General features: G+C 41.2%; 1 protein-coding gene across 3 annotated transcripts in view; it reads right to left on the minus strand.

Moving 5' to 3' along the window:
- ATP2A2 (ATPase sarcoplasmic/endoplasmic reticulum Ca2+ transporting 2) overlaps positions 1-24,711 on the minus strand; it is a 103,592-nt gene that overhangs the window by 41,398 nt on the left and 37,483 nt on the right. For all 3 annotated transcript variants that reach the window (XM_075898597.1, XM_075898596.1, XM_075898595.1), the window contains exon 6: positions 6,289-6,369. In XM_075898597.1, the coding sequence (XP_075754712.1) occupies positions 6,289-6,369 (81 nt within the window). The remainder of the gene's footprint in view (positions 1-6,288; positions 6,370-24,711) is intronic.

The raw sequence follows: 24,711 nt of genomic DNA on the forward strand, positions 1-24,711 counted from the left end.
ACCTAATCACTGAAATAATTAAGATACAAGCTCAAACATCTCAAGATTCTTATGCTCTCTTGCTTTTAAGTTTTGATAAGTCAAGTGGACTGAATGATTTTTCTTATCTTACATGTTTTCTTATATTACAGGTTGAACCTCATGTGGTTGGACCAGAGAGCCCTTGAGCTGTGCGCTGTAAAGCCAGCAGCCAACAAGGCCAGGAGCAGGGCCTGTGGCCAGGAGGGGAGTCAGTGAGGACACTCTAGGGAGTCCTGATCTCCCCTGGTTCATCAAACTCCCTTGTTTAGGACTGGAGGGAGGTCCAACATATATTACATTAAAGTTATATGGAAGAAAAACAAGGAGATTTAAAATGTAAATTTCAGGTGTCAGTTTATGGTACATTATTGGATTACCTTAGTATTAATCATCAGTGACCAAATGTTAAGAGGCACAGATTTCAGTATGCTTTATAAAGAGAGATTCACAGATATTTCCTCATCAGCTGGAAGCTCTAATGACTTCAGCTTGCTTAACAGCAAACATTGAATATTATGTATTTTTCTTATGCTATGTGTGGACAAACCTGGGGATCTTACTCAGAATTATAATAATAATTCTCCCCATGTTATGCAGGCTATAAGCAAGGAATCTTTGGGTTCCACTTATCCTAGTTCCTATTCTAAATTCTTGCTGAATCATATAATTTATTGTTTTACATTTTTTGAAAATTCTTAGATCAGCTTGTGGTACTAAAACAGTTTGCATTTTTCACTTTTCTCTCAGCTTAAACATTGCAATGGCATATTTACTTCTTATTTGGAAGTTATGCTTCTGGTTCAATTTTCAGCTATCTCCAGATATGCTGCAGCAAGCCCCAAATAATACACACACATTTAAGTAGCAAAGATAAATATTTATTTCAATCTGTCTGACAATTCAAAAGGTAGAGCTGGTTATATTTTCCTTTTGATTTTTTGAAACTTTGTTTTAGAAATGAAGAAATATTATATTTAAGTGAGTTCAAGGTTTTCTTTCAGCAGAGCACCCATTTTTAAGACTTTAAAATATTCAGACCCCATGTCTGAAGTGGGTTTACACAACACAAGATTTTTTTTTGGTAGAATCTGAGAATATTAAGAAATTAATTCCACTGGAACTATTTAGGAGGTAAGAGTCCTTACTGGACCCTTTAAGATTAAGGTTCATTCTCTTAACCCTAAGTTTAGTCTGACCGTATTCTTACCTACATACTATTTCAAAGAAAAGCTCTAAGACACCAACTAGAACAAGAAATACAAGTCCATTCATTACTACCTTTGGAAAGTACATTGTGATCTTGTGCCCAGAAATTCTAGATAGTAAACTAAAGTACTGAACAGTCTCTCAAGACAACAGGTTTCTAGTTACATTTAACATCTTATTTCTATGATAAATCCTCTACTGATGAAAAGAGTAAAACTTGGTCTCTTTAGAAATATATTCGTTGGTTTCATTCTTAAAGTATACACACTATGAATTTGGACACTGCAAAAATGAGTCAAAGATCTACTAACTAAATTTCTTTCAGAATAAGTACCTCTTAACAGTTAGAGTTTAAGCTAGGCTCTATTTTTTTAAAAAGCAAAATGTTAGTAAAGTTCTGGTTTTATTTCTATATTTTTCTTGGGTGGAATAGGATAATTAAGGAGAATTACTGTTACTCCATATTTCAGACTGACTTTAAAGCTAATATTTTCAAATTTTTGTATGAATAATTACACAAGATATATTAGTTGCCTTCAAATTTGAAAAAGACCAATCAAATAAAATGTTAGATATAAGTGGAAAGGGTAAATGAAGAGGAAAACGGCAACAGTGAATTGGTTACAGCTATATTCCTGGCTGTAGTCTTCTCCCTCTTTTCAGGCATTACCAATTAAACTACCAGGCTGCCCGATGATACTCATTATTAGGGATGTAAAATCCCATTTAATTAGTTAACTGATTCAATAGGGCCAGACTGGGCTGGGGGCAATGGGAGAGGGGAGAAGAGGAGGCAGCTACAGACTCGCTTCTCCAGCCCAGCCTCTTCTGACCATGCTGAGTTGTTGGCTATCAGGCCACATGGGCTAGGAATCATCAGCTATGTGGCAAAAGAGAGCAGGTAGCCCTTTCCCTCCCCCACACCCACGAAGCTGTCAACTCTCAGCCTGCAAGCCTGTTATTAAATTTGTCTAATCATTCACTGTCCAATGATTTTTACATGAATACACTATGTTGTACAAGTGGAGCAAGGTGGCCAGATGTCTAGACATCTATTGGAAACAAATGCCCCAGCCTCCTTTTTTCCTGGATTCACTTATTACTTTTAAAAGGCACAGGTTGCTACTGCATTTAATGAGTTACCAGTTATGTTAAGATGTGAAATCTAGCTTTTCACAAGCCTCAGGAAGTAGAGTGTGTAATATCTGGATACCAGGCTCACAGTAATAGCAGATTATACAGGCAGTCCCCGACTTACGCGGATCCGACTTATGTCGGATCCGCACTTACGTACGGGGCTCTCTCGCCCCGGAGGTCAAGGTGGCGGATTGCTGCCTGCGAGCTCCGGGGCGAGAAAGCCCCGTTCGTAAGCTGCTCCCGGTGCCCCTGGTCTGCTGGAGACCGTCTCCAGCAGACCAGGGGCACCGGGACTGAAGCCGCAGCAGCGGCGGGTTCCCGGGCTTCTGAGGCTTTGCCAGAGCAAAGCCTCAGAAGCGCGGGAACCCGCCGCTGCTGCGGCTTCAGTCCCGGTGCCTGTGGTCTGCTGGGGACCGTCCCCAGCAGACCAGGGGCACCGGGAGCGAAGCCGCAGCCGCGGCGGGGTCCCTCGTCTCTGAGGTTTTGCCAGAGCAAAGCCTCAGAAGCGCGGGACCCCACCGCGGCTGCGGCTTCGCTCCCGGTGCCTGTGGTCTGCTGGGGACGGTCCCCAGCAGACCACAGGCACCGGGACTGAAGCTGCAGCCGGTGCGGCACCCCGCTGCCGCTGCGGCTCTGCTCCCCATGTCCCTGGTCTGCTGGGGGAGGGGGGGCGCAGCTAGTGTGCTCCCCCCCCCCCCAGCAGACCAGGCTTTTGTTGTGGACCCTGGGGCAGAGCAGCCGGGGCGCTGCCGATTGGTCCTGCAGCGCTGCTCTGGGCACTACTGGACCAACCCGGCAGCACCCCAGCTGCTCTGCCCCAGGTCCTGATTCAGCCGCTGCTGGTCAGTTTCAGCAGTGGCTGAATCAGGGCGCCTGGGGCAGAGCAGCTGGGGTGCTGCTGGGTTGGTCCAGTAGCGCCAAGGAGCGAGGAGCAGTGCTACTGGAGCAAACCAGCAGCACCCCAGCTGCTCTGCCCCAGGCGTCCCCAAGTCAGCCACTGCTGAAACTGACCAGCACTGACTACAGGAAGCCCCAGGCAGAGTTGCTCTGCCCCAGGCTTCCTGGAATCAGCCACTGATCAGTTTCAGCAGCAGCTGACTTGGGGAGCTTGGGGTTCTTAAGTTGAATCTGTATGTAAGTCAGAACCGGCGGTCAGTTTCAGCAGGGGCTGAATCTGGACGCCAGTTCCAACTTACATACAGATTCAACTTAAGAACAAACCTACAGTCCCTATCTTGTACGCAACCCGGGGACTGCCTGTAATCTATTATGTAAGGTTTATCTGTTCAGCACGTTTGCAAAATAAAACATGCTACTGTATGGACTGTTTTATTTTGGAAGTTTTAAAGCCGTTTATGTAGCTTACAGCTCTTCCAAGCTCTGTCTGTCTGTGTGTGTGTGCGTGCGCGCTCTTAGTCTGGCTGCTATGATAATTTACAAACCCTGAAAAAAGGTAAAAATAGCCTGGTAGCACTTTAAAGACTAACACCACATGTACATGGTATCATGAGCTTTCATGGGCACAGCCCTCTTTTTCAGATGACCAGAGTGTTGCAAGTCCAAAACTAGAAGTTGACCAAATTTTTCTGATTTTTTGTTTGCTTTCGTAAGTTAAATAAAACAAATTTCATTAAACCATGAAACAAGACAACCCCTGAAGTTGTTTACAAAAGAAAAAAAAAGGGGGGGGGGGAGAACTGATGGCAGACTTGGTATTTTCAGAGTACCACAGTGTCGCATACTGCATAATGTACTTCATTTAATGTACCTTCCCTAACTTTTTAAAAAATTGTCACTTATACTTGGTAATACACAGAAAATGCCTGATTGCACAAATGGCAAGCAATTGCTACTGAGACAAGATAGGTGAGAGAGTAGGTGAGAGAGTATCTTTTATTGAACTAACTTCTATTGCACATAGACAAAAGCTTTTGAGCTTCCAGAGTTTTTTTTTCCAAGTCTGAGAAACCCTTTCCTCACAGTATCAAACAGAAAATTTGAACAGACTATTTAGTGTAAATAGTTAACAGATTTAAATGGACCATTCATGGTGGTGACTCATTAGCATTCCTCCAGAGTAAAGGGGGCGGGGGGAAAAGGGTGTTAGTGGGTTACAGATTAGGGATATAAAATCCCATTTAATTGGTTGACTAGTTAAACATAATGTTTGACAGATTAACCAATTAAAGGGGGAATAGGCCAGAGGGAAGCTGAAATGGCCCTCCCAGCTGTAGGAAGGTGCTATTCCAGACTGGCTGGAGGAGCTCTTGATTGTGGTGTGCCTGGACCCACTGTGGAAAGGGGCTGCTCTGGCTAGGCTGAAGTGCAGTGTGCTGCTCCAGTCCCTACCAGTTAACCAGAACTTATAAGCAGGGCTCGACAAATAGGCGAGCCGATTACACCCCGGAAGAGCTGGCGTGGAGCGATCTGCACATATGCAGAACAATCTGCACATGTGTAGAGGGCAGAACCGTGCGGTTGGCGAGCAGGGCTCGCTGCCGCTCAGTGAGCCCTTCTTATAAGCATTGTTTGCTAAGGGTGATGCTTACCCATCACATCTCTATTACAAATTGTTGTAATAGTCATAAATCCAGGACCTCTGTTCAGGCCATCAGTTTTAATCTTCTGCAAAGTTATGAATTTAAGACCCCAGGCCTATGTTTTTAAAGTGCTCTACAGGTTTCCTTTGATGACAAGTCAGTTACAGAGTGATCACTTTTTTGGTGAGAAATGTTCATGGATGATAGATTTTTTTTGTTTTTCTTATTTTCCTGTATGAATTCATTTGAGGTGTTTTGCTAGACTTGGGAAATCCAGATTAAAGAGTGTCAACCTGTATTTCATTTTTTTAAAAACAGACTTAGCAGGCTGTGCCCCCTGCTTGCTACATTCGTCAATGACCCATCTTTGGGGGCAGGCAAGGCCAGGCCTCTCAGCCCCTAACTCCTGGGGAGGGCCAGCTCCAGCCTTTCATACCCCCACCACTGGAAAAGGGAAGGGAATGGCCAGTGCCGGGCTGGCCCCCCTCTGGCCACCAGAGGTGGCAGCAGCAGCTCCTCGCTGCACTCTGAGGCCCACTGAGGAACCATCGCCTCTGCCAACTTTGGGCCAGGTTCTCAGGCTGCCATCTGCCTGGTGCTCTAGCTTCAATCTGCCCAGAAAGATTAAAGCACCAGCCTCCTGGAGGGAGGGGAGAAAACACTGAGTCCGGTGCTCTAATTTTTGTGAGCATGTGGGAGGGAAACGAGACTGGAGTCTCAGGAGGTGGCAGCCCGAGATGTTGGCCATTGGCAGGTGGAGACAGTGGTTCTCTGCTGGGTCCTGGAATGCCGAGGCCCTAGAACACAGCGAGGAGCTGCTGCTGCCAATCTCTGGCCCTCCTGAAGGGGACTTGGGGTCAATGGGGAGTCCTGGGTGCCCCCCTGACGAGTGGTTGGGGGGAAAACCACGAGCCATGGCCACCGTTTCCCCTTCTGGGGACTCTGCTCAAGGGAGGAGGCATGATACAGAGTGACAGGGTGTGATCACACTGTCACCATGCAGGAAAAGATTTTTATATAGAGATAAATTGGCCACCAATCAGTAGCCCCAATCCTAGTATGCAGTTTCATTGTACATAAATGTATCCACCAACAAGCTCAATAAAACTTCAACACACCATCAAGAAAGCGCATTAATCTTTCAATCACCATCAAGAAAGCCGAGCCTATATAGGCAAGTCGTTAGTAAGATATGTACATTGTTGCAATACGCGATTGCAAGATCATATTGTTCAACAGACTCATTAGCCATTGTAACACAGTTATCAAGCAAACCACATTACTTAAGATACTTGGATCTGGCTTCTAGTGGACTTTTCAAACAGTTAATCAAAACCACTTCCAAACATGTATGTACATAACTCAAAATATGAAAAAAGCTTACCTGTCAGAATTGATTGGTCTACCCTTAGAGTTGTAGATTTGATAGAAGTAATTCTTATATCAGCAGGAACCTTGTCACCAACTACGGATTCAAAACAAAGATTTTAGTTATTCAGTAATGATTTAAGTGCCATCTTATTAACTTTTTGGGAGCTTATCGAGTAACTGCCAAGTGTATTGTTGACAAAAGCTATAGGAAGTGCTTGTAATAATTTGAAATATTTTTACAAATGTGTTATAAAATGTTTTCATTTTTGTTTTTCAGAAATCTGTAAATTTTTGCCAAACAGGGTTATTTATTAGTGCTTATACAAGTCTGAATTATTTTAGCACTTCAAAGAAATTTTATATTTCCATTAAATCACTTCTTAGAACACCTTGAGACAGTTTGGACAGAACATGATCTACTAGAAGCTGAATGTGTTGTAGAAGCAATTGAATATATATTTCAAAACTTTTCCACATTCCAAAAAACACAAACTACTGTGGTTTCCAATACTTGCTTCTGGCTTTGAATTTCCCCTCTGTAAAAATTCTTTGCTTACACAATATCGTATTTGGCACAAATGAAATAACTCAAGTTAGTCTTCAACTATCCAAAGATGGGAAAGAGAATTTTCAACATGATCAAATATTTTCTTTTAAATACAAAGGCTACAGTTCCTTCTACCCGCCCTGCTGTAGACATTGGGAGCGTCTTGCAGTTTTAGAATGTGCTAACTACTGCAAGTTTTAATGCTATACTTTGAACATTGTCATGCAGTTGAGGCCAATTTTAGATTTGAATAGTATAATGGCTTAATTTCTATATTGCCTCAAAAAAAATCTGCTAACCATTAAGATACCAAATTCTGAATTCCCATTTGTGAATTGTGATGGCATATTAGATATTTTCTGTCCTGGGATTGACCTTATATGGTCTACCTACTAGATGTTACTGAGTTTGAGAAAGTCCTTTCCATCAAATGCCAGGAACAGTTTTTTAAAAATGTAGCTGAAGAGAGGGAGTAAGTAGAAAAGATGCTCCTGAAGAGGCTAGAAAGTAATAAGCATATGCCCAGAACTATGTACCTGGTTATGCTCCAGCATCTTTACTGGCTCACTCCCTTCCTCCTCAAGCATCTTCATTTGTTTTAAAATCTCAAATGTATTCCTCTTGTTACACCCTCTTATCCTGCTATTCTAGGTTTTCAAGTCACAGAAAAATGAACTGTTGTCACCAACACCATTGAGTGACTCACCCCAAGAAATTGGTTTGGGGAGGCAAATAAACCTGTTGAAACTTGTTACTTTGATTCACATTTCCATTCATCTCTTTATGCACTCCATTTAACAATTTATAATTAATAAGTATAATCTCTATATAAAATCCACTGCTATTCTTAATGAGGAAAAAGTCTTTGAATTTCAATAATTGAGAAATAAAGCATACAAGTTCTGAAGGAAACAAAGAATCTGAATACTCGGATCACTAGCTAGTAAGAACTGATCTTGTCAGTAGATGTAATTCATTACAACAGTCCCGCTCTATGTCCCTGCAGTAAAAAGCAAGCTGTAATTCCTGAAGGAACTGCTTATGCAACTAGCAGCAATAGTGCACATAAAGAGAGTAACAGTGTAAGTAAGCCAGGGAGAGTGTTAAAATCAAAGGCTACGTCTACACTGGCCCCTTTTCCTAAAGGGGCATGCTAATTTTAAACTTCGTAATAGGGAAATCCGCGGGGGATTTAAATATCCCCCGCGGGATTTAAATAAAGATGTCCGCCGCTTTTTTCCGGCTTGTAGAAAAGCCGGAAAAGAGCGTCTAGACTGGCCCGATCCTCTGGAATAAAGCCTTATTCCGGAGAATCTCTTATTCCTTTGAAGTAGGAATAAGAGATCCTCCGGAATAGGGCTTTATTCCAGAGGATCGGGCCAGTCTAGACGCTCTTTTCCGGCTTTTCTACAAGCCGGAAAAAAGCGGCGGACATCTTTATTTAAATCCCGCGGGGGATATTTAAATCCCCCGCGGATTTCCCTATTACGAAGTTTAAAATTAGCTTGCCCCTTTAGGAAAAGGGGCCAGTGTAGACGTAGCCTTAGTGTAGTCCTGTTAATAAGCAGAAACACTATGGAGAAGAGAGAGATGAGGTCTGAGAATAAATTAAATACTATTTTACCTGTAAAAAGCCAATTTTTAAAAATTAATTCTGCACGATATGCTCCATGAGCTCAAGAATAAGAACAGTATTGGTTGTAAATTCTCCCTTTTGGTGACAAGCATAAAAAGTATGTATGTATGTAAAAAAAATAAAAGGCCAATACATAACTAAATTCTTTTTCCATTTTGTACCATTGTTGCATGTGAAAACTAATCTAAGATACTGTGCCCTTGAGCAGTGAGAGAAAATAGCATTAGACAAACAATGACCAAGGCCAAAAATGGGAAAACTATTTGAATATGCTCCCCGGATGTCGTGAAGAGGTTTATATGTAGACATATGATAGCAGCTGGTTTTCAGCTATCACAATTCCATAAGAGCAGACGGCTAATACCTCAGCACAGTGTGGTACAGGTCTTGTTAATCTGTATGTGCACACTGTTGCTGTATTTTCAACAGCTGAGCATCTATTAGGATCTCAAAATGTACCAATACATTTGACAAGACTGTATTAGAAGCTGAACTCTTTCCCAGAAACTTTATAGTGACTGTGCGCGCGCGCACACTTTAATTGAACAGAACATTTAGGAAAGAATACTTAACGAAGTATCTTCATCTACTAGGTCTGAAGTTCTATATAAAGTTCAGCAAAACTGATCGCAGAAAGCTGATGAAATTTCAACATCAGGATTTTTGCTAGAGCTTTGGTCTGCTAGATTAATGATCTGTTTGCCCATGGAATGAATATTTACTTTAGTCACTAACAATTGTTTTAGGCAAAAGGTACTGTGACCAAGTTAACATTTCATTGTTCTACAGTTTACCAGATTGTCCAAAATGAAACATTTAAGACAGTCATCATGTACACAAACATTAAAGTTGTACTAGTGCCACAATGCAGTACACAGACAGCTTTGACATTTCAGAAATCACTTTGTTTTAGGAGAGTTCTGTTTCCTCCTCTAGATTCACAACCCATTCCTCTAATTCTTCCTCTTCCTATAGAGCACAAACTTCTCTATTCTGCAAATGAGCTAAAAGATTTTAAAGGAATAGAATTTACATAATTCTTTCTAGATTCCAAGTTCTGCACCACACACATCCACATGAATAGGTAACTATGTATTATTTTCATTTTACAGATAGGAAAATAGAGGAAAAAAATGAAGAGACTTGCTCTATGTCACAATCCAGTACTGCAGAGCCAACTTTAAAACTCAGGACTTCAATACCTAATTCAGTGTCTACTCCATCTATTCAAACCCAACACTATGGCCTGAATGAAGGAGTTTAGGTTATAAGGAGAAGTAATTCAAAATATAACAAGCTTTAAGACTACAATCACATTTTCAAACATGTAATGCAATTTACACAAAATTAATCTGATGGACAGCACACAACACTATTTCCCACTCAGCCGGTCTCACTTCCTTTCATTCAACACTGAAAAGAAACCAAGTTCTAATATTTCAGATCGGTTCTCATTGGCTTGCTTAAACTCTAGCATGTGGCCTAAGGATATAGCTTGGTCCTTCTGCAATACCTGCATGGTTTTTGTGGATGATCTGAAACTAGAAACACATTTTGGCGACTGCAAATATGCTACAACATGAGATGACAAAGAAACGACCAGGGTTTGTGTTTGAGAGAGCAATTCCTAAATATTTTCTCCAAATACCTAAAATATTTAAATGCAATTATTTTTCCCCAGGAAAAAAAACCCAGTTACAATTGTATGAGATTTTCAATTCTAAAAGCAACCCTACAATCTACAGTATCTTCCCCTTCAGAGGACTGAAAGATTACCTAGATTGCAGTTTTACATAATGTTCTGATTTGTGCAGATTTGGGCCAAATCCTGCTTACCTGGCTCATACAAGCAATCCCACAGATTTAAAAATGGGGACAGACTATAAAGTAAAGAAAGCAGGATTTCACCCATAAGTCTTTATATCCTCTTAATGCTACTAAAAATGGAATACTTTTCAGTAAAGTTTCAATATAAATCTAGATATGCAATAAAGGGTTTTGTTAAAAAAAATCTCATTAGTTAAAATAATAAATGGTTTTAGTTCTACTGTGTATGAGAGAAGTCTATTTTGAAACAAAGCGGACAATTCAGAACATTCAGATTTAAATATGAAAATTTTGAGTTTAATTTCAAATTGATATTCCAACCAAAAATATTGATCAATTAGATATGCAGATCCTGGAGCTTTAATCAGAATCTAGTTCTAACTTTTAAATATCTGAAATTACTTACTTTAACTCATTAAGGTAAGATGGTTATCAGTAATTTTTTCCCCACAGTTAAATTCTTTCTATAGTTCTATTCATTTCATTTTTGCTGTATTTTATTTCCAAGTTTAGAATTGGTTTTCAGGTTACCTATTTTGTTTTGCATCTCCACCCTCATCCCTCCCTATGAACACACAATGCAAAATTTGGTAACTCGGGCCTAGTCCTGCAAACATTTTATACATTTCTCACTTTAAACATTACAGTGAATGGGGATTACATTCATATTTCAAGTTACATGTGAACATAAACGTTTGCAGGTTTGGGATCTTTGATTTTGAGGCCATAGAAAGGGAATTTTTCTATGAGGTAAAAGTTTTGACACTTGATATCAACAGTACGAACTATAATCAATTGTAATATCTAGGTTCTTTGGGGGTGATCACAGATATAAGCTGCAATCCCGTATCATTTAAGTTAATGGTAGATATCCTATTATTTTTAAGCAGGCCCTACTGGTTGAAGACTGCAGCATTATTACACTAAGATCAGGTCTACACTACAGTGGGAAGGTTGATTTAAGATAGCAACTCCAGCTATGTTAATTATGTAGCTGTAGTTGTGGTACCTTAATTCAAGTTTCTGCACAATGTCCATAGCGGGAGACTGAAGGGAGCAAATGCTCCCATTGGCCTTCTTTGGTCCTCATGAGGAGCAGAAGTACTGGCGCTGACAGTGGCACTCCCTCTGAGTCTGATTTAGCGGGTCTTTACTGGATTTGCTAAATCAAATTCTGGAAGACTGACTACAGCAGCAGCGATCTTCCTCATAGTTAAAAAAGCTCAGAGAAACATTCAAATCAGGACCCAGAATTTTACCACAATACACCAGACAGTTTTTTAAGTCTGAACCCCACAAATCTTGGGTATTGTTTAAAGACAAACTAAAAGATGTACGCAGCTGAACATGCCATGTCAGTCACCTTAAAGAGTGAACGTCTCTACGCACAACACAATTATGTGTACTGACTTCTCTACCACTGTACCTCAATCTATGGAACCACCTTGTGGGAAGAGAGAGTTTTTTCAATTTCCACAAATATTCAGAATGGGCATATATGTTCACAACATCTGTTTTCTGATAAAGGAAACCATCAATTAATCAGACATAAGCTAGATCACCAATTTTAACATCTGTAGGTCACTGTGATAGAGTGCCTGCACCACACAGTGCTCTCAGGGGTCAACAAAACCCTAAGGAGGCAGTGTAGGAGACAGCCAGTCACAAAAGGGTTTATAGGAGCAAACAGTCGAGGCCGGGCAGGCCCATATCAGAAGAGCTGCAGTATAGAGCAGCCTGAGTGACTCCCTGGAGCATGAGAGGGGAAGACTGGCTCCCTTGCAGGTAGAGAACACCAAGCACCCTGGATAGAGCAATGCTGCAGGGATATACAGGCTGAGGACTTGAGGCAAGGGTAAAGACTGTGCAAGAGCCATGGAGAAGTGGCCCAGGAAAATCTACAGAGGAGGTAGTGGGAACACAGCAAGTCGTGGCTATCTACAGCAGGGCTAGTCAACACACCTGTTTGCAGACTGGGTTTACGGTATTGTTTGGGTTGATATGTGTTTTAGTAATTAACTACCTGGACTGTTGAAGCCAAAACAAAAAAGTAGTCAATAGAATGGTCTTCTATTTGATATGCTTTTTGGAAATTAAACTCCTGGCCTGTCATATTGCTCATTAAAAGTAGTCATATGAGTAGAAATAGAGTAAATATTGCATTTTATTAATATCTACAGAATTTACTTAAATGGGACCTTCAGGTTCTGTAGTCTTGCCTTAATATTTGTATTCATGCCCATCAGTGTGAAAGAAGCTATTTGCATATATTTGCATCTACACTTTAGTTGCGGCCCTCGACATGTGCTGCAAGTACCATTGTGGCCCCTGGGCTTCCAAAGTTGAGCAGCCTTGATCTACAGGGTCTCTGGACCAGGATCTGGAATATAGTGGGCAGGCCTGGGTTTCCTCTATGCCCCCACTCAACACTAAAAGAGTGGCTGGACTGAAAGACTGATTGTGTTCCTCCCCGCTTTTTGGGGGACAGTAACATGGAGTGTGGCACAGCCAAAGAGTTGTCTCATGAAAAGGATGCAGTGGCCTTGGGGGTGATGTGGGTCCCAAAAGTAAAAGTCATCATAGCAAGACAACTCCAGAAGCAAGTACACTGGCATACAGAGTTATCCCCCTTGACAACCAGCAGGAGGTGGCACAATGATGCATCAAACCCTGTAGAACATAATGGTGAAGACATTCAGGCTATGTCTAGACTGTAGGCTTTTTGCGCAAGAAGCTTTTGTTGGAAGAGATCTTCCACAAAAACTTCTTGCACAAGAGAGCATCCACACTGCAAAAGTGCAACAAAAACTTGTGAAAGACTCCAGACTGCTTGGATACTCTCACAAGTAAGCAGTGATTGCTATGGAAAGAATGGCCACCACGGCACCTGTGCTTTTTCCTTTTCCTTCTTGTGCAAAAAGACATTCTTCCTCATAGAATGAGGATTACCAATTGCACAAAAACCCCTCTCATCTTTCAATTTACTTGAGCAAAAACATGCTTGAGGTGTGAATGCTCTGCGAGTTTTTGCAGAAAAATGGCTGTTTCTCTGCAAAAAAACTCTATAGTGTAGACATAACCTGAGTCACCCCTGATAGATAAGGACTGAGTGACAGATTCAGAATGTATGACTTTTGCCTCAATACAAAGGGAATTTGAAAGACTGTTTGAGAGACAGTAAGAATGGAGATACAATGGAGCCATAATATGTGGAAGCATATTTTGCTGAAGTTTATGTCCTGCTGGACTGGATTCCAAGGCTGAAACCCCTGTCAACGTGGTTGACAAGCAGCTTCAGGTACTCAGGCCCCAACAGAGACAGTGGGAAACACAAGAGTGCTTGTGGAACTACAGGTCTCAGTTAGCTGAGCAACAGTTTTATAATAAACTGTTATAGGAATGGACAGCGCTCGCCAAGCAGCAGCGAGCCCCGCTCGCCTGCAGCACGGTTCTATGAGCTGCGCATGTGCAGATCGCGCAGTGCTGGCTTGTAATCTACTCGCCACGGGTGAGTAGTTTACATGATTTTGGGTATGTAGAGGCCAAAGAGCAAGCAGGGAAACCAGGCACCACGATTTGGAGGCTAGTGGCAGGGCTGTGCAAATGTTACATCTGCATGTGACAAGGACATTGGAAGGGAGAACGTACTGATTGGGATGGGGAACAAAAGCTTCATTCAAAAAAGCTCCCAAGAGAATCCCACCTGTGAGAAGAGGGCGGGGGTAGGTCTTGCAGTAGAAGTACCTGAACCTAAGTTGCAAAGTCGAGGCTAGCTCAGAGGAAGGAGATAAGCAAGGAAAGGACAATAGGAGGCCTCTGGCAAAGGGAAAGTACAGGACTTGCTTCTGGTTCCATGAGGGCCATGTAAAAAGGCCTCGCCTCCTTAAGAGAAAGAGGAATAGGCAAGTGATGCCTGGGTGCCAAGCTGGGTCAGACTGCCCAGAGTGATGGAGCAATGAAGACTAGGGGCCTGGCAGGGAGCCATCTCCCATACCAGCAAGTGGTGATTGTGAAGTGGTAGATATAAACAGGAGACCCACACCCTGGAAGAGAGAAGTGGGTTGCTCCTCTCAGTAGAAAACCTGAGACAGGAGAGGGATAACCTGTGGCCCTACCTGCAAGGGAATCTGGGAAAGCAGAAATACTTTCCTCCCCACGACAGGGCAGTCTAAAGGGGGAGGTTGTGTGTTGGGACATCTGCCCCATACTGGGATCTCAGGGTTTAGAGCCCCTAGGGAGGTTGTGCCAGAGACAGCCAATCACAGAAGGGTTTATAAGAGCAGACAATTAGGGCCAGGCAGGACTATGTAAGAAGAACTGCAGTATAGAGCAGCTTGAGGGATGCGGAAATGGTTAGCTTGCAGGTGAAGGGCAGCAAGCATCCTGGCTAGAGCAGTGCTGCAATCAGAGACTGAGGGAACTAAAGGCAATTTGTAACAGGCTGCAGATATCTGCAGGCTAAGTCCTGGGGAAAGGGGAGAAGAAAAGAGGTTGCTCGGGCTGCAGCGGCCCAGGGAGAGTAAAGAGGTCAGAGGGGACACAGCAAGACGCTGTCATCTACAAGGTTCCCGTAGCTGGGATCTAGTGTAGTGGATTGACCCAGGTCTATCCCCTCCCCGCCACACACTTGCCATCGAGGAAGTGGGTGGACTGAAGGACTGAAATGTTGTCCTTTATCAGACACACACATGGAGTCTGACATAGCCAAAGGGCTGTGTCACGAAGAGAACACAGTGGTCCTGGCAAAGATTAGGGTTGCCAGATTGTTTCAACAAAAATACCAGACACACTTGACATTACATCACAAGCTACATTACATCTTATTTAGAAAAGACTGAACATTTCTATTTTCTCAATTTGTTTCCCGAACAGAAAGCTCAAATACTGGACTGTCCAGTTCAAAACCGGACACCTAGCAAAGATGTAGTCAGAATAGATGAAAATAAATCACCACCAGAAGAGGGCACAGTAGTATAAGAGCTAATCACCAGAACAGTTGGCAGGAGGCACTCCAGTAGTGAGTCAAACCTTGTCATATTGGTATGAATTGGATATCAGTAAAGCTAGCACCAAAGAGCTATATATCCCTACCATCAGTCGAAGGTTCCCACTATCACCATACTTTCATGTACTACCCAGAAAGACACCTCTCATTGATGCAATACTTAAAAGTTCCTAATTCCTATCTAATAGAAGTAAAAAGATTAATTATAGTACTTTAGGCTAGAATATCACCCAACAAACCATGTATTTAACATTAGTCTGAACAGATTTAAAAGTAGATTGGTAAACATTCAAAGTTCAATCCAGTTGGAGCCTAAAAGGTAAAACCAATACCACTTGGACTTTAGTTTGAATTCCAGATCCATATTACACTTTTGGGGTCCACAATGAATTCGGTGGAGTCAAGCTAATAAACTTAGACTAGGCTGTGGGGGAGCCATGATTATCTCCCAAATTCTACATATTTTAAACAGTCTACTTTTAGTATTGATTTACAGTGAAAAGTTTAGTCATTCAGAACACCTTAGGAAAAGCCATTTCACCACCATTAGACAACATAATGGCTCCTCAAGAATGCAGTTTTGTTTTATGTATTTAGACAATCCTCACACATTAGGGAGCCTTAAGATACATAGTCAGAGCTGTTAATGGTGTTTGGTTAACCAGATGTTTCTAATTCCTGAAACGAAAGCTTGCCAAGAAGTGTCAAGGATTATATTACTAGGTACTTCATACAAACATAACCCCCTCCCCCCATACAAATCCTCAAAGTTGAATGAGTAGATAGCCTCAGCACATTAGTGACAAAACAGAATTCTAAATCCCTGAAGATGCAGCAACACTGATTTCATATGGAATAAAAAAGCTTTTTGGAAAGAATCTTGTTTACAGTGCTAAGTGTAAATAATTTAATAATTTCAGTCTCTTCAGTGAAGCTCAAATATGTCAAGTATCACCATAAATATTTATATTTGTTAACAATTGTAGGTCCAAATTAATTCTACTGAACGGTAGGTTAAGTGTCCATATTATCAATTAAAAAAGAAAGTTATTCCCTGTTACAGGTTTTCAACCAAACCTAACAATCATAGGATATACGTGGGAATATTTATGCTTTTAGAAGTAATAAAATCCTGATGATTGCAGTTCTATGCCTACAGTGAACAGCCTTAATTTTTTTCATGTTTGCATATTCTAGCTGTCTGCAAAATATCTTCTATACACAGAATAATGAATACTGTTAAACTACAAAAACAAAAGTTTATGTATACCCACTCCTATAAAACAAAACTTTCACAAGAGACTGGACTTAATTCTTCCCCTCATTCTTCAGGAGAATAGTCATGCACGGACCATGCAAGGTCTGAGCAGAGAGAAAAATCAAGACTTATCCTAAATGATATATGATAAATAAGGCCACCAATAACACAGTCTTTTGAGGAAGGAAGAAGATTATAACAATGGCAGTCCCTTCAGTTCTAACTATGCTAATATTGTTGCAATTACTAGCCACAAAGACAAATATAACAGTATGGCTGCATCTAGACTGGCAAGTTTTTCCGCAAAAGCAGCTGCTTTTGTGGAAAACCTTTCAAGCTGTATACACTGGCCACTTGAATTTCCGCAAGAACACTGACGATCTAATGTAAGATTGTCAGTGTTCTTGCGCAAATACTATGATGCTCCCGCTCAGGGATAAGCCCTCTAGTGCAAATGCTTTTGCGCAAGAGGGCCAGTATAGACAGGTAAAAACTGTTTTGCGCAAAAAAGCCCCGATGGCGAAAATGGCGATCGGGGCTTTCTTGCGCAAAGTCGCATCTAGATCGGCATGGATGCTTTTCCGCAAAAAGTGCTTTTGCGCAAAAGCATCTGTGCCAATCTAGATGTTCTTTTCCGCAAATGCTTTTAATGGAAAAACTTTTCTGTTAAAAGCATTTGCGGAAAATCATGCCAGTCTAGACACAGCCTATATGTTTGTGAGATATAGAGGTATGGATTACTACATTTAGGTTGAATTCTAAAGATGGGATACTAAAATAATTTTCATCTACAAGCTTTGTACCTGTGTTTTTATTAATTATACTACAATTAAACTTGTACAATGCGCACAAGTTTAATTATCCTATTTGAATGTGTTTTAATATAAGAGGGATGGGATTTTTGGGAAAGAGGTAGAACCCATATTACCAGGAATCCCAAAGCAATCATTAATATAATATAGTGATAGGAATAAGCGGTCAGTTTTCAGAATGGAGAGAAGCAATTAGTTGTGTCCCCCCAGGGGTTTTTACCAGGACTAATGTCCTATTCAACATATTCATAAATAAACTGGAGAAAAGCATAATCCAATGAGGTAGCAAAATGTGCAGATCAAGCAGTTTGGTATCAATATGTTTTAAGTCCACAGTAGACTAAAAAGAGCATCAAAAGAATCTCACAAAGCTACGTGAGTGAGCAAAACAGTGGCAGCTTAAATTTAATGTTGATAAATGCTAAATAATGCATATTGGAAAACATAATCCCAACTATACATTTATAAAATGATGGGATTAAATTAGCTGTTAGCATTCCAGAGAGATCTTGGAGTCATTGCGGATAGTTCTCTGAAAACATTCATTCAACGTGCAGCGGCAGTCAAAAAACCAAAGAGAATGTTGGCAATCATTAAGAAAGGGATGCCTAGGACAGAAAATATCATACCGCCTCTATATTAATCCATGGTATGCCTAGGTCTTGAATACTATAGTTGCCTCATTCTTCAGAAGCTAAATAACTAACATTTGACATAGACATTTTCCAGTGAATATCAGTCTGCACACTAAGGATGTTAAGAGGCAATTTGTATCAACTACACGATTAGTCAATAAAGGAAGGTGCTCCACCCCATCTCACATCGGTCCAGGAGCTACTCCTGCTGCAACTCTGCAGTTTGAATGTACTAGGAGCCAGGTACGCAGGCATCCTGGCTCCCACTAGACTTAAGTGGCAGAGCTGCAATGAGGGCAGATCCCGGACCAGCATGAGCCAGGAGAGATCTGGGACTGTCGCAGCTCAGCATTTTAAATGTAGTAAGAGCAATGCAGCTGCCTGGCTTACTACATTTAAAATGCTGAGCTGCCACAGTCCTGGACTAGGACAAGCTGGGACTGCTTGGTCCTGGCTCATGCTGGGACCAGCAGCCCCTGATCATAGTAGCCTGGGCAGGCTGTGGGCATATTCTGCTCCAGCAGCAGCCCCTGTCCAAGGCCAACTTAGGCCACCACAAACAGGAGTTCCTGCTGGAGTAGCCTCTGTCCACAGTGAGTTTCGGCCCACTGCGGACAGAGACTGATTTGCAGCAACTTCCTTATCCCCCCTCTCCGCTATCAGAGGCAGCAAGTGGACAGTCAGCACCACAGTGCGCTGAGGGCAGGGGGGGAAGAGGGGCCGGCTTTTAAGGCAGCTCCACCAAGCAACAGCTCCTGTTACCCCCCTGCTGCCGCTGACACAAAAGGCAGCAAGGGAGTTGAAGGAAGTAGAGTACTCAACTCAACTACTTGCTTACAGCCTTACTGCACACTATTCAGCAGGATATTTTGGCTGTGTCAGAGGTTCTCTAATACTTCAGGGACTGTTCTGAGACATGAGGTTTGAACCTAACCTCATTGTAAACACCACTGAAGTCATTTGAATTATGAGGTTGAAGCTAGAGATGTGAACACGTACACTTTTAAGGCAGCTTCCCGTGCTTATCAGCTCCTGCAAAGCTGCCTTCCCTGCCTCATGGTGCGAGCTCATGCTCGCAGGAGTCAGCTTAAAAGCTGGCTCTCCTTGAGTACCAGCTCCTGCCTGTTCTACCTTCCCTCTACCCCACGTGTAAAGTGTGTAACTGCTTTACATTTCAGCAGTTATAAGTTTACAAAAATGAATGTTAAACAAATTAACATCTCTAGTTGAAGCCATGTTCCGCCGCTTTGCTCCCCGTCCCCCTGGTCTGCTGGAGACCAGGGAGAGGGCCCCGTTCGTAACTGCGGATCCGACGTAAGTCAGATCCGCATAACTCAGGGACTGCCTGTATATGCAACCATACTTAAGTTGCGGCCCTTGGCATGAGCTGTGAATATCATTGTGGCGCCCGGGGCTTTCAAAGTTGAGTAGCCCTGCTTTAAAACATACACTACAAGCAGTAGTCAATTTTCAAGAGTTTTTTGTTAGCTATTTAGTTTTTTGAGATGGAAGAATGTAATCTGATTGGTTTCAGAAATAACTTTTTAAAATATTGGATTTATACAATTAACATTTAAACCACTTCTTAAATATTAAGACTGGTTTAATATGTTGGAATAGATACACAAGGCATGTTTGCTGCACAAAAATAAAATTCATTACACTTTATTTTGATAAAAGATTAAAAGAGCTGAGTAAGTTCATCCATTTCATTGATTCTGAAATAAACTTTGAGGGATACAACCTGCTCATCCCCAACAGTAAACAAGATGGGATCGGTTAAGCCAAAGTTATTCCAAGTATGGGAGAATGCAAGGGCTTTGTGAAGGGCGCAGATTTGCAACCTGTGGATGTTCACTGATCATCAAGAAAAGAGGTAAATGGATTACAGTGCTCTTGTTGCCAGTTAAGGATTCTGCTTACATGTATGGCAAACTAACAACCAAAGACTAAAGGCACCTGGTTAAACATTAGACTTAGAATGAAACTAAAGTTTCACTTTCTGAAACTCAAGTTTAACATTCTGAATAAAATGAAAACAAACAAGGGGGCTGTGCCCTTCTTGCCAACTTCCCCAGGGGCCATGAAAGGGGCCATTCCCTGCTCACTATACTTACCACTTTTGAGAGACAGAGCGCTATGCCTGCCACTTTTGAGACGCAGACAGGGACAGACAGAGAAGATTAGAAAACTTTCATCTATTAAAATGAACAGCAATTCCCAGTAAGAGGGATGCAATTCCCAAGAAACTTGCCTGTCTTGAAACTGACATAACATAGCAGTAAAGTTGAAAAGCCATTTGAGGATAACATATGGATATTTGTTCTGTTGGTCAACTTTAGGTTACTAAGTTACACCAAGTTTGTTTTCAACAGTACAGTACTGAGAACTGCGCTCATCAGAAGTCAGTGAATAAACCTTGAGGCGTATGTCCCAAATCCTTTAACTCAGTTACTGTGATGAACAAGATAAAGTTTTATTACCTTTTAAAAGCTTCCCGTATAAAACGTATGCATGTCACAAAATTATGTCTGTTTTCCATTAACTCTGTTTAACCTTCCTGAAAGATGTAGTTTTCATGAAGAAGATACAGCTTTAAAAACTTAATGTCAGTCAGTCTTCACTGTTTCACCTATTAAGAGTATCTTCACTGGACCTCTAAGTTGACTTATTCAGCTTCCCTCCTTTTCTTCAACTCTCTTTATTTAATTTTGAAAGGATGTTATTAAACTTGTCTCTCAGTGCCTCCCCCCATCTTGGCAGACACCAACATATATTTCTGCTACTGTAAATTCATATCCATACTAGGAATGTGAACAACTAGTCGATAAGCATTTGCTGCTTCTATCAGAAAAAGGCAGCAAAGGGGGAGAGGGAAGAGGAGGGGGTGCTTTAAAGGAGCAGTGCTGCTTGGAGCCTGGGGTCAGATGGGGTTAGAAGTTTACTGCAGCAACACCCAGGGCCTGCTGCTACATTTCAAAGGCAGAGGCACCATTATCGCCTAATCAAATTGTCAATGCAAACTGCATCAACGATTCAATTAGCCAGTTAATCTCAATTTAAATATCCCTAATCTAAACTACAAAAATCCACCAACGGGGAAAAATATTACAAGAACAGGCGCATGACCTCTCCATCCAACCCAATGATGGGGGAGGGAGGAGGTTGACTCCTCAACCACCTATTTTCTAAGTGTGTCTAATTCAAGATTGGTAATTTAATCCATTATTTATTGCCTTTAGGGTAACCTTGAGAATGGTTCATTTAAATAACTCAAAAAGAAATCCTGTTTGTTAGTCTAACGCTTCCTGACAACACTTCTATCTAAGTCAGGCCCAAATATAAACTGACTGTTTAGAGTCAGAAATCCTCTTGATAAAATAATATTACAGGGGTAGTCGCTACCATGCAAAGCTAACTACATCAATATTACTTTTCTGCACTGAAAGATCTGTAGAAAGTATCCTGAACTTAGATGCCACTGACATATTGGAGAAACCTACCACCTGGTTATTTACGACATTCAATGGTGAGACACATTTGCCTAGACATACAAATGTCATTGGCACTCTGCCTAGAATTCCATGCCCAGATATGTATCCCATTTTGAAGTGCTCTGTCACTTCCCTACATGGTCATCTTTTTGCAAACACCATGTCAAAGGCCATCCAAATACTCTTACACACTTGAGACAGTGGCATGCACACAGTTTCTCTCACCTCCAAGTCTTGACACTATGGCTTACAGTACAGCTCTTCTCTACCCATCCAGAAGCTTTCCCTTGTTTGACAATTTAATGCATTGTTTTCAGCCATTTAAAAGTGCAGAATGCATCACAAATTCAGATATTTGTATTATGCTAAAGCATTTATAATATTCTTAAATTGTTTTTGAATAAAGCTCATGCCTTAAGGTAGGGGTGGGAACCTCTCATCAGGAGCCACTGATTCCCGCCCCCGGCAAAGTCACAGGCCACATATCTCCAGGGGGAGGCAGGGAGAAGGGAAGAGGCTTGGGGCTTCCCCTAGGCTCTAGTGTGGGGCCAAAAAGGAAGGGATCAGGATGCAGGAGGCAACAGAGGATTGGGGTACGGGAAGAGGTGAGGGCTCTTATTAGGGGAGAGGCTAAGGCCAAGGGGTTTGGAGTGCAAGAGTGTGCTCAGGGCAGGGTGTTAGAGTGTCAGTATGCGTTAAGGTGCTAGAAGGGCTCAGGACTGGTGCAGAGGCTTGGGGTACAGAGTATTTACCTTAGGTGGCTTCTGATTGGTGGCACAGCAGGACTAAAAAACAGGCTCCTCACCTCCCCTGATCCCACACAGTTCCTGGAAATGGCTAGCATGTTCCTGTGGTCCCTGGGAGGGAAAGAGGTGGCTCCACGCATTGCCCTAGCCTATAAACACTGCCTCTGCAGTTCCCATTGATTGTGGTTCCTAGCCAATGGGAGCTGCAGGGCCGAGCCTGCAGTTCAACACAGCATGCACAGCTTTCCTGATTACCGCAAGCCAGCACTCAGATTTCAGATGCAGAAACTTGCCATGAGCCAGATGAAATTAAGCAGGGGGTGAATCCGGCCTCTAGGCTGGAAGTTTCCCATTCCTGCTCTACAGGAAGAAATTTTGGATGTTTATTATAGCTACTGTAGTAATCTGAATTCAAAATGTATTCACTAATTGTGCAAATATCCAAGAAAAGCAGTATTACTCAAGAGTTTGTTCACAGGATCTAATGCCTATTTGTTCAGGTAGTTTAAAATACAGGCAATCACAGTACTTAAGTCCATCTATAAGGTTTTTCTGCATATCAAATGTAAACAATCATGCAATAAAGCAAATAAATTAAAACATTTGATTCTAAAAATCAAGTTTTGCTAATATCTGAATATGCTGTTTTGTAAACTAATACCAGGAAGTTTAACATGAGTTTCTGAAGTAAAGGGATACTAAAAATTGTATTTCAACTGATACCTATATATGCATGCTATTCACTAACTAATGAAGGAAAACATCACATTGAGTGGTGACATTTGCAGCTACTTGACTCTTGGATCATTAAAAAGGAGCTTAAAGAAGTGGTCTTAAATTGATATTTGGCTTTTACACAGTGTCCAACTATAGACAATACAAAACAGCTGTTGGATTTTTCCTATTTATTGCAATAATCAAGTGACATTAATTGAACAGATTATTTGCAAAAATTCTAAAGACGATCCTATTCCCAAAATCCAAATTATGCACTTCGCTCTCAAACCCTCCCAAGAAAAAAAAAAAAAAGACAATCACCTACCGAAACGTTCACTACAGTAATCTTGTATCATTAATACACGCAAAAAAGTTTCAAATAATCTAGTGACAATATTTACTAATTAACCACTTTACTACAAAAATACATCTCTAGAAGTACAACAGTTGAGACCCAAAGCTGCAAAAATATGTACTTGCACACCTAGTTTACACCAGTAATTATAAATTTATCCAGTTAAGACCAGATTTTCAGAGCCCATAACCGGGGCTGGATTTTCAAGGATTTGAACACTCAGCAACTCTATCAAGAACAATCACTGAGTAGCTACACTTTTAGGAAAGCTGACCCTAAATGTCCACAATACCCAGTTTTGCACATTAATTAGACCTGCAAATATACATTGTGCCCTTTGAAAGCAAAGTCTTTAAAGCTTTAATCTGTCCTTCATTAAATAAAAGATTTAAGAAAGTCGAGCTGTTTTACTTCTATCAAGCCACAATAATGGGAATAAATGAGAACTTCACTTATAGCCCAGCCTCAACTCTCCAGTCAGATTTCTGTAACAGACAGACTACAACAATCATTGCCAAGGAAATGAGCAACATCAAGTTTAGCAAGATTACTTTCACTTCAAATTCAAAGTTTTGAGGGTAGATGTTGGATGATACATGCCTTTGCTTAAATATATGTCTTCAACAATCCTCAAAATGTCATGAGAAAAGAGGACAAGAAAAAAAAAAAAAGGCAAACAGTTGTGTGTCTAGTGGATTGAAAACATTCCCAGAACACTGATGTGCTGTAATATAATCTGTTTCAATTTCATGTAACCCATGTGAACCTTCCTGCAAATGTCAGATGAATCAGTCAGATCAAATTTACAATAAAAACCAAATTATTGCACAACTAAACTTTTAAGGAGCAAAGATATTTTGTTTTTAATTCTAATTGCTTTGAGCAGTATGCGTTTTTAAGAATTCTCAAGCAGTTGGCATATTCAGAAAAGTTAATTGTTACAACTGCAAAAATCTAGCAACTACTGCCTTCTTTAGAGAAATCCCCCACTAGAGTCAATGAGGCATAGAAAGGATATTTTGTAGTGCTGCGGAAAGCCTGCTGACTTCTGAGGCATTCCATGTGTAGTTTAAGAGTGTGTCTTCTTCTTACCACCACCCCACAGGACAAAAAGAGGTCAAGTAACAACCCCCATCTTTTTAATTTTACAAAAGCTGCTCAGCTGAAAAACAAACAAGTCAGTTTCACCTGAATGCCACTGAACTGGCATTAAAATCAGTTAGCATCTCACTACATGTAGATGCTTCAAACTAAAATGCATACCCTCAAGCTGATTATCCACTAGCAATTCTATTAATTCTTTATAGTATAATGTACCAAAATATATGTCCTCTTGAAAAAGAAAATTGTTTTCAGAGATTACTGTTCTATTTCTCGTAATTCAAGTCAGGTCCAAAATTGCTG

The sequence above is a fragment of the Pelodiscus sinensis genome, chromosome 15, assembly GCF_049634645.1.
Source record: "Pelodiscus sinensis isolate JC-2024 chromosome 15, ASM4963464v1, whole genome shotgun sequence".
NCBI classification, from domain to species: domain Eukaryota; kingdom Metazoa; phylum Chordata; order Testudines; family Trionychidae; genus Pelodiscus; species Pelodiscus sinensis.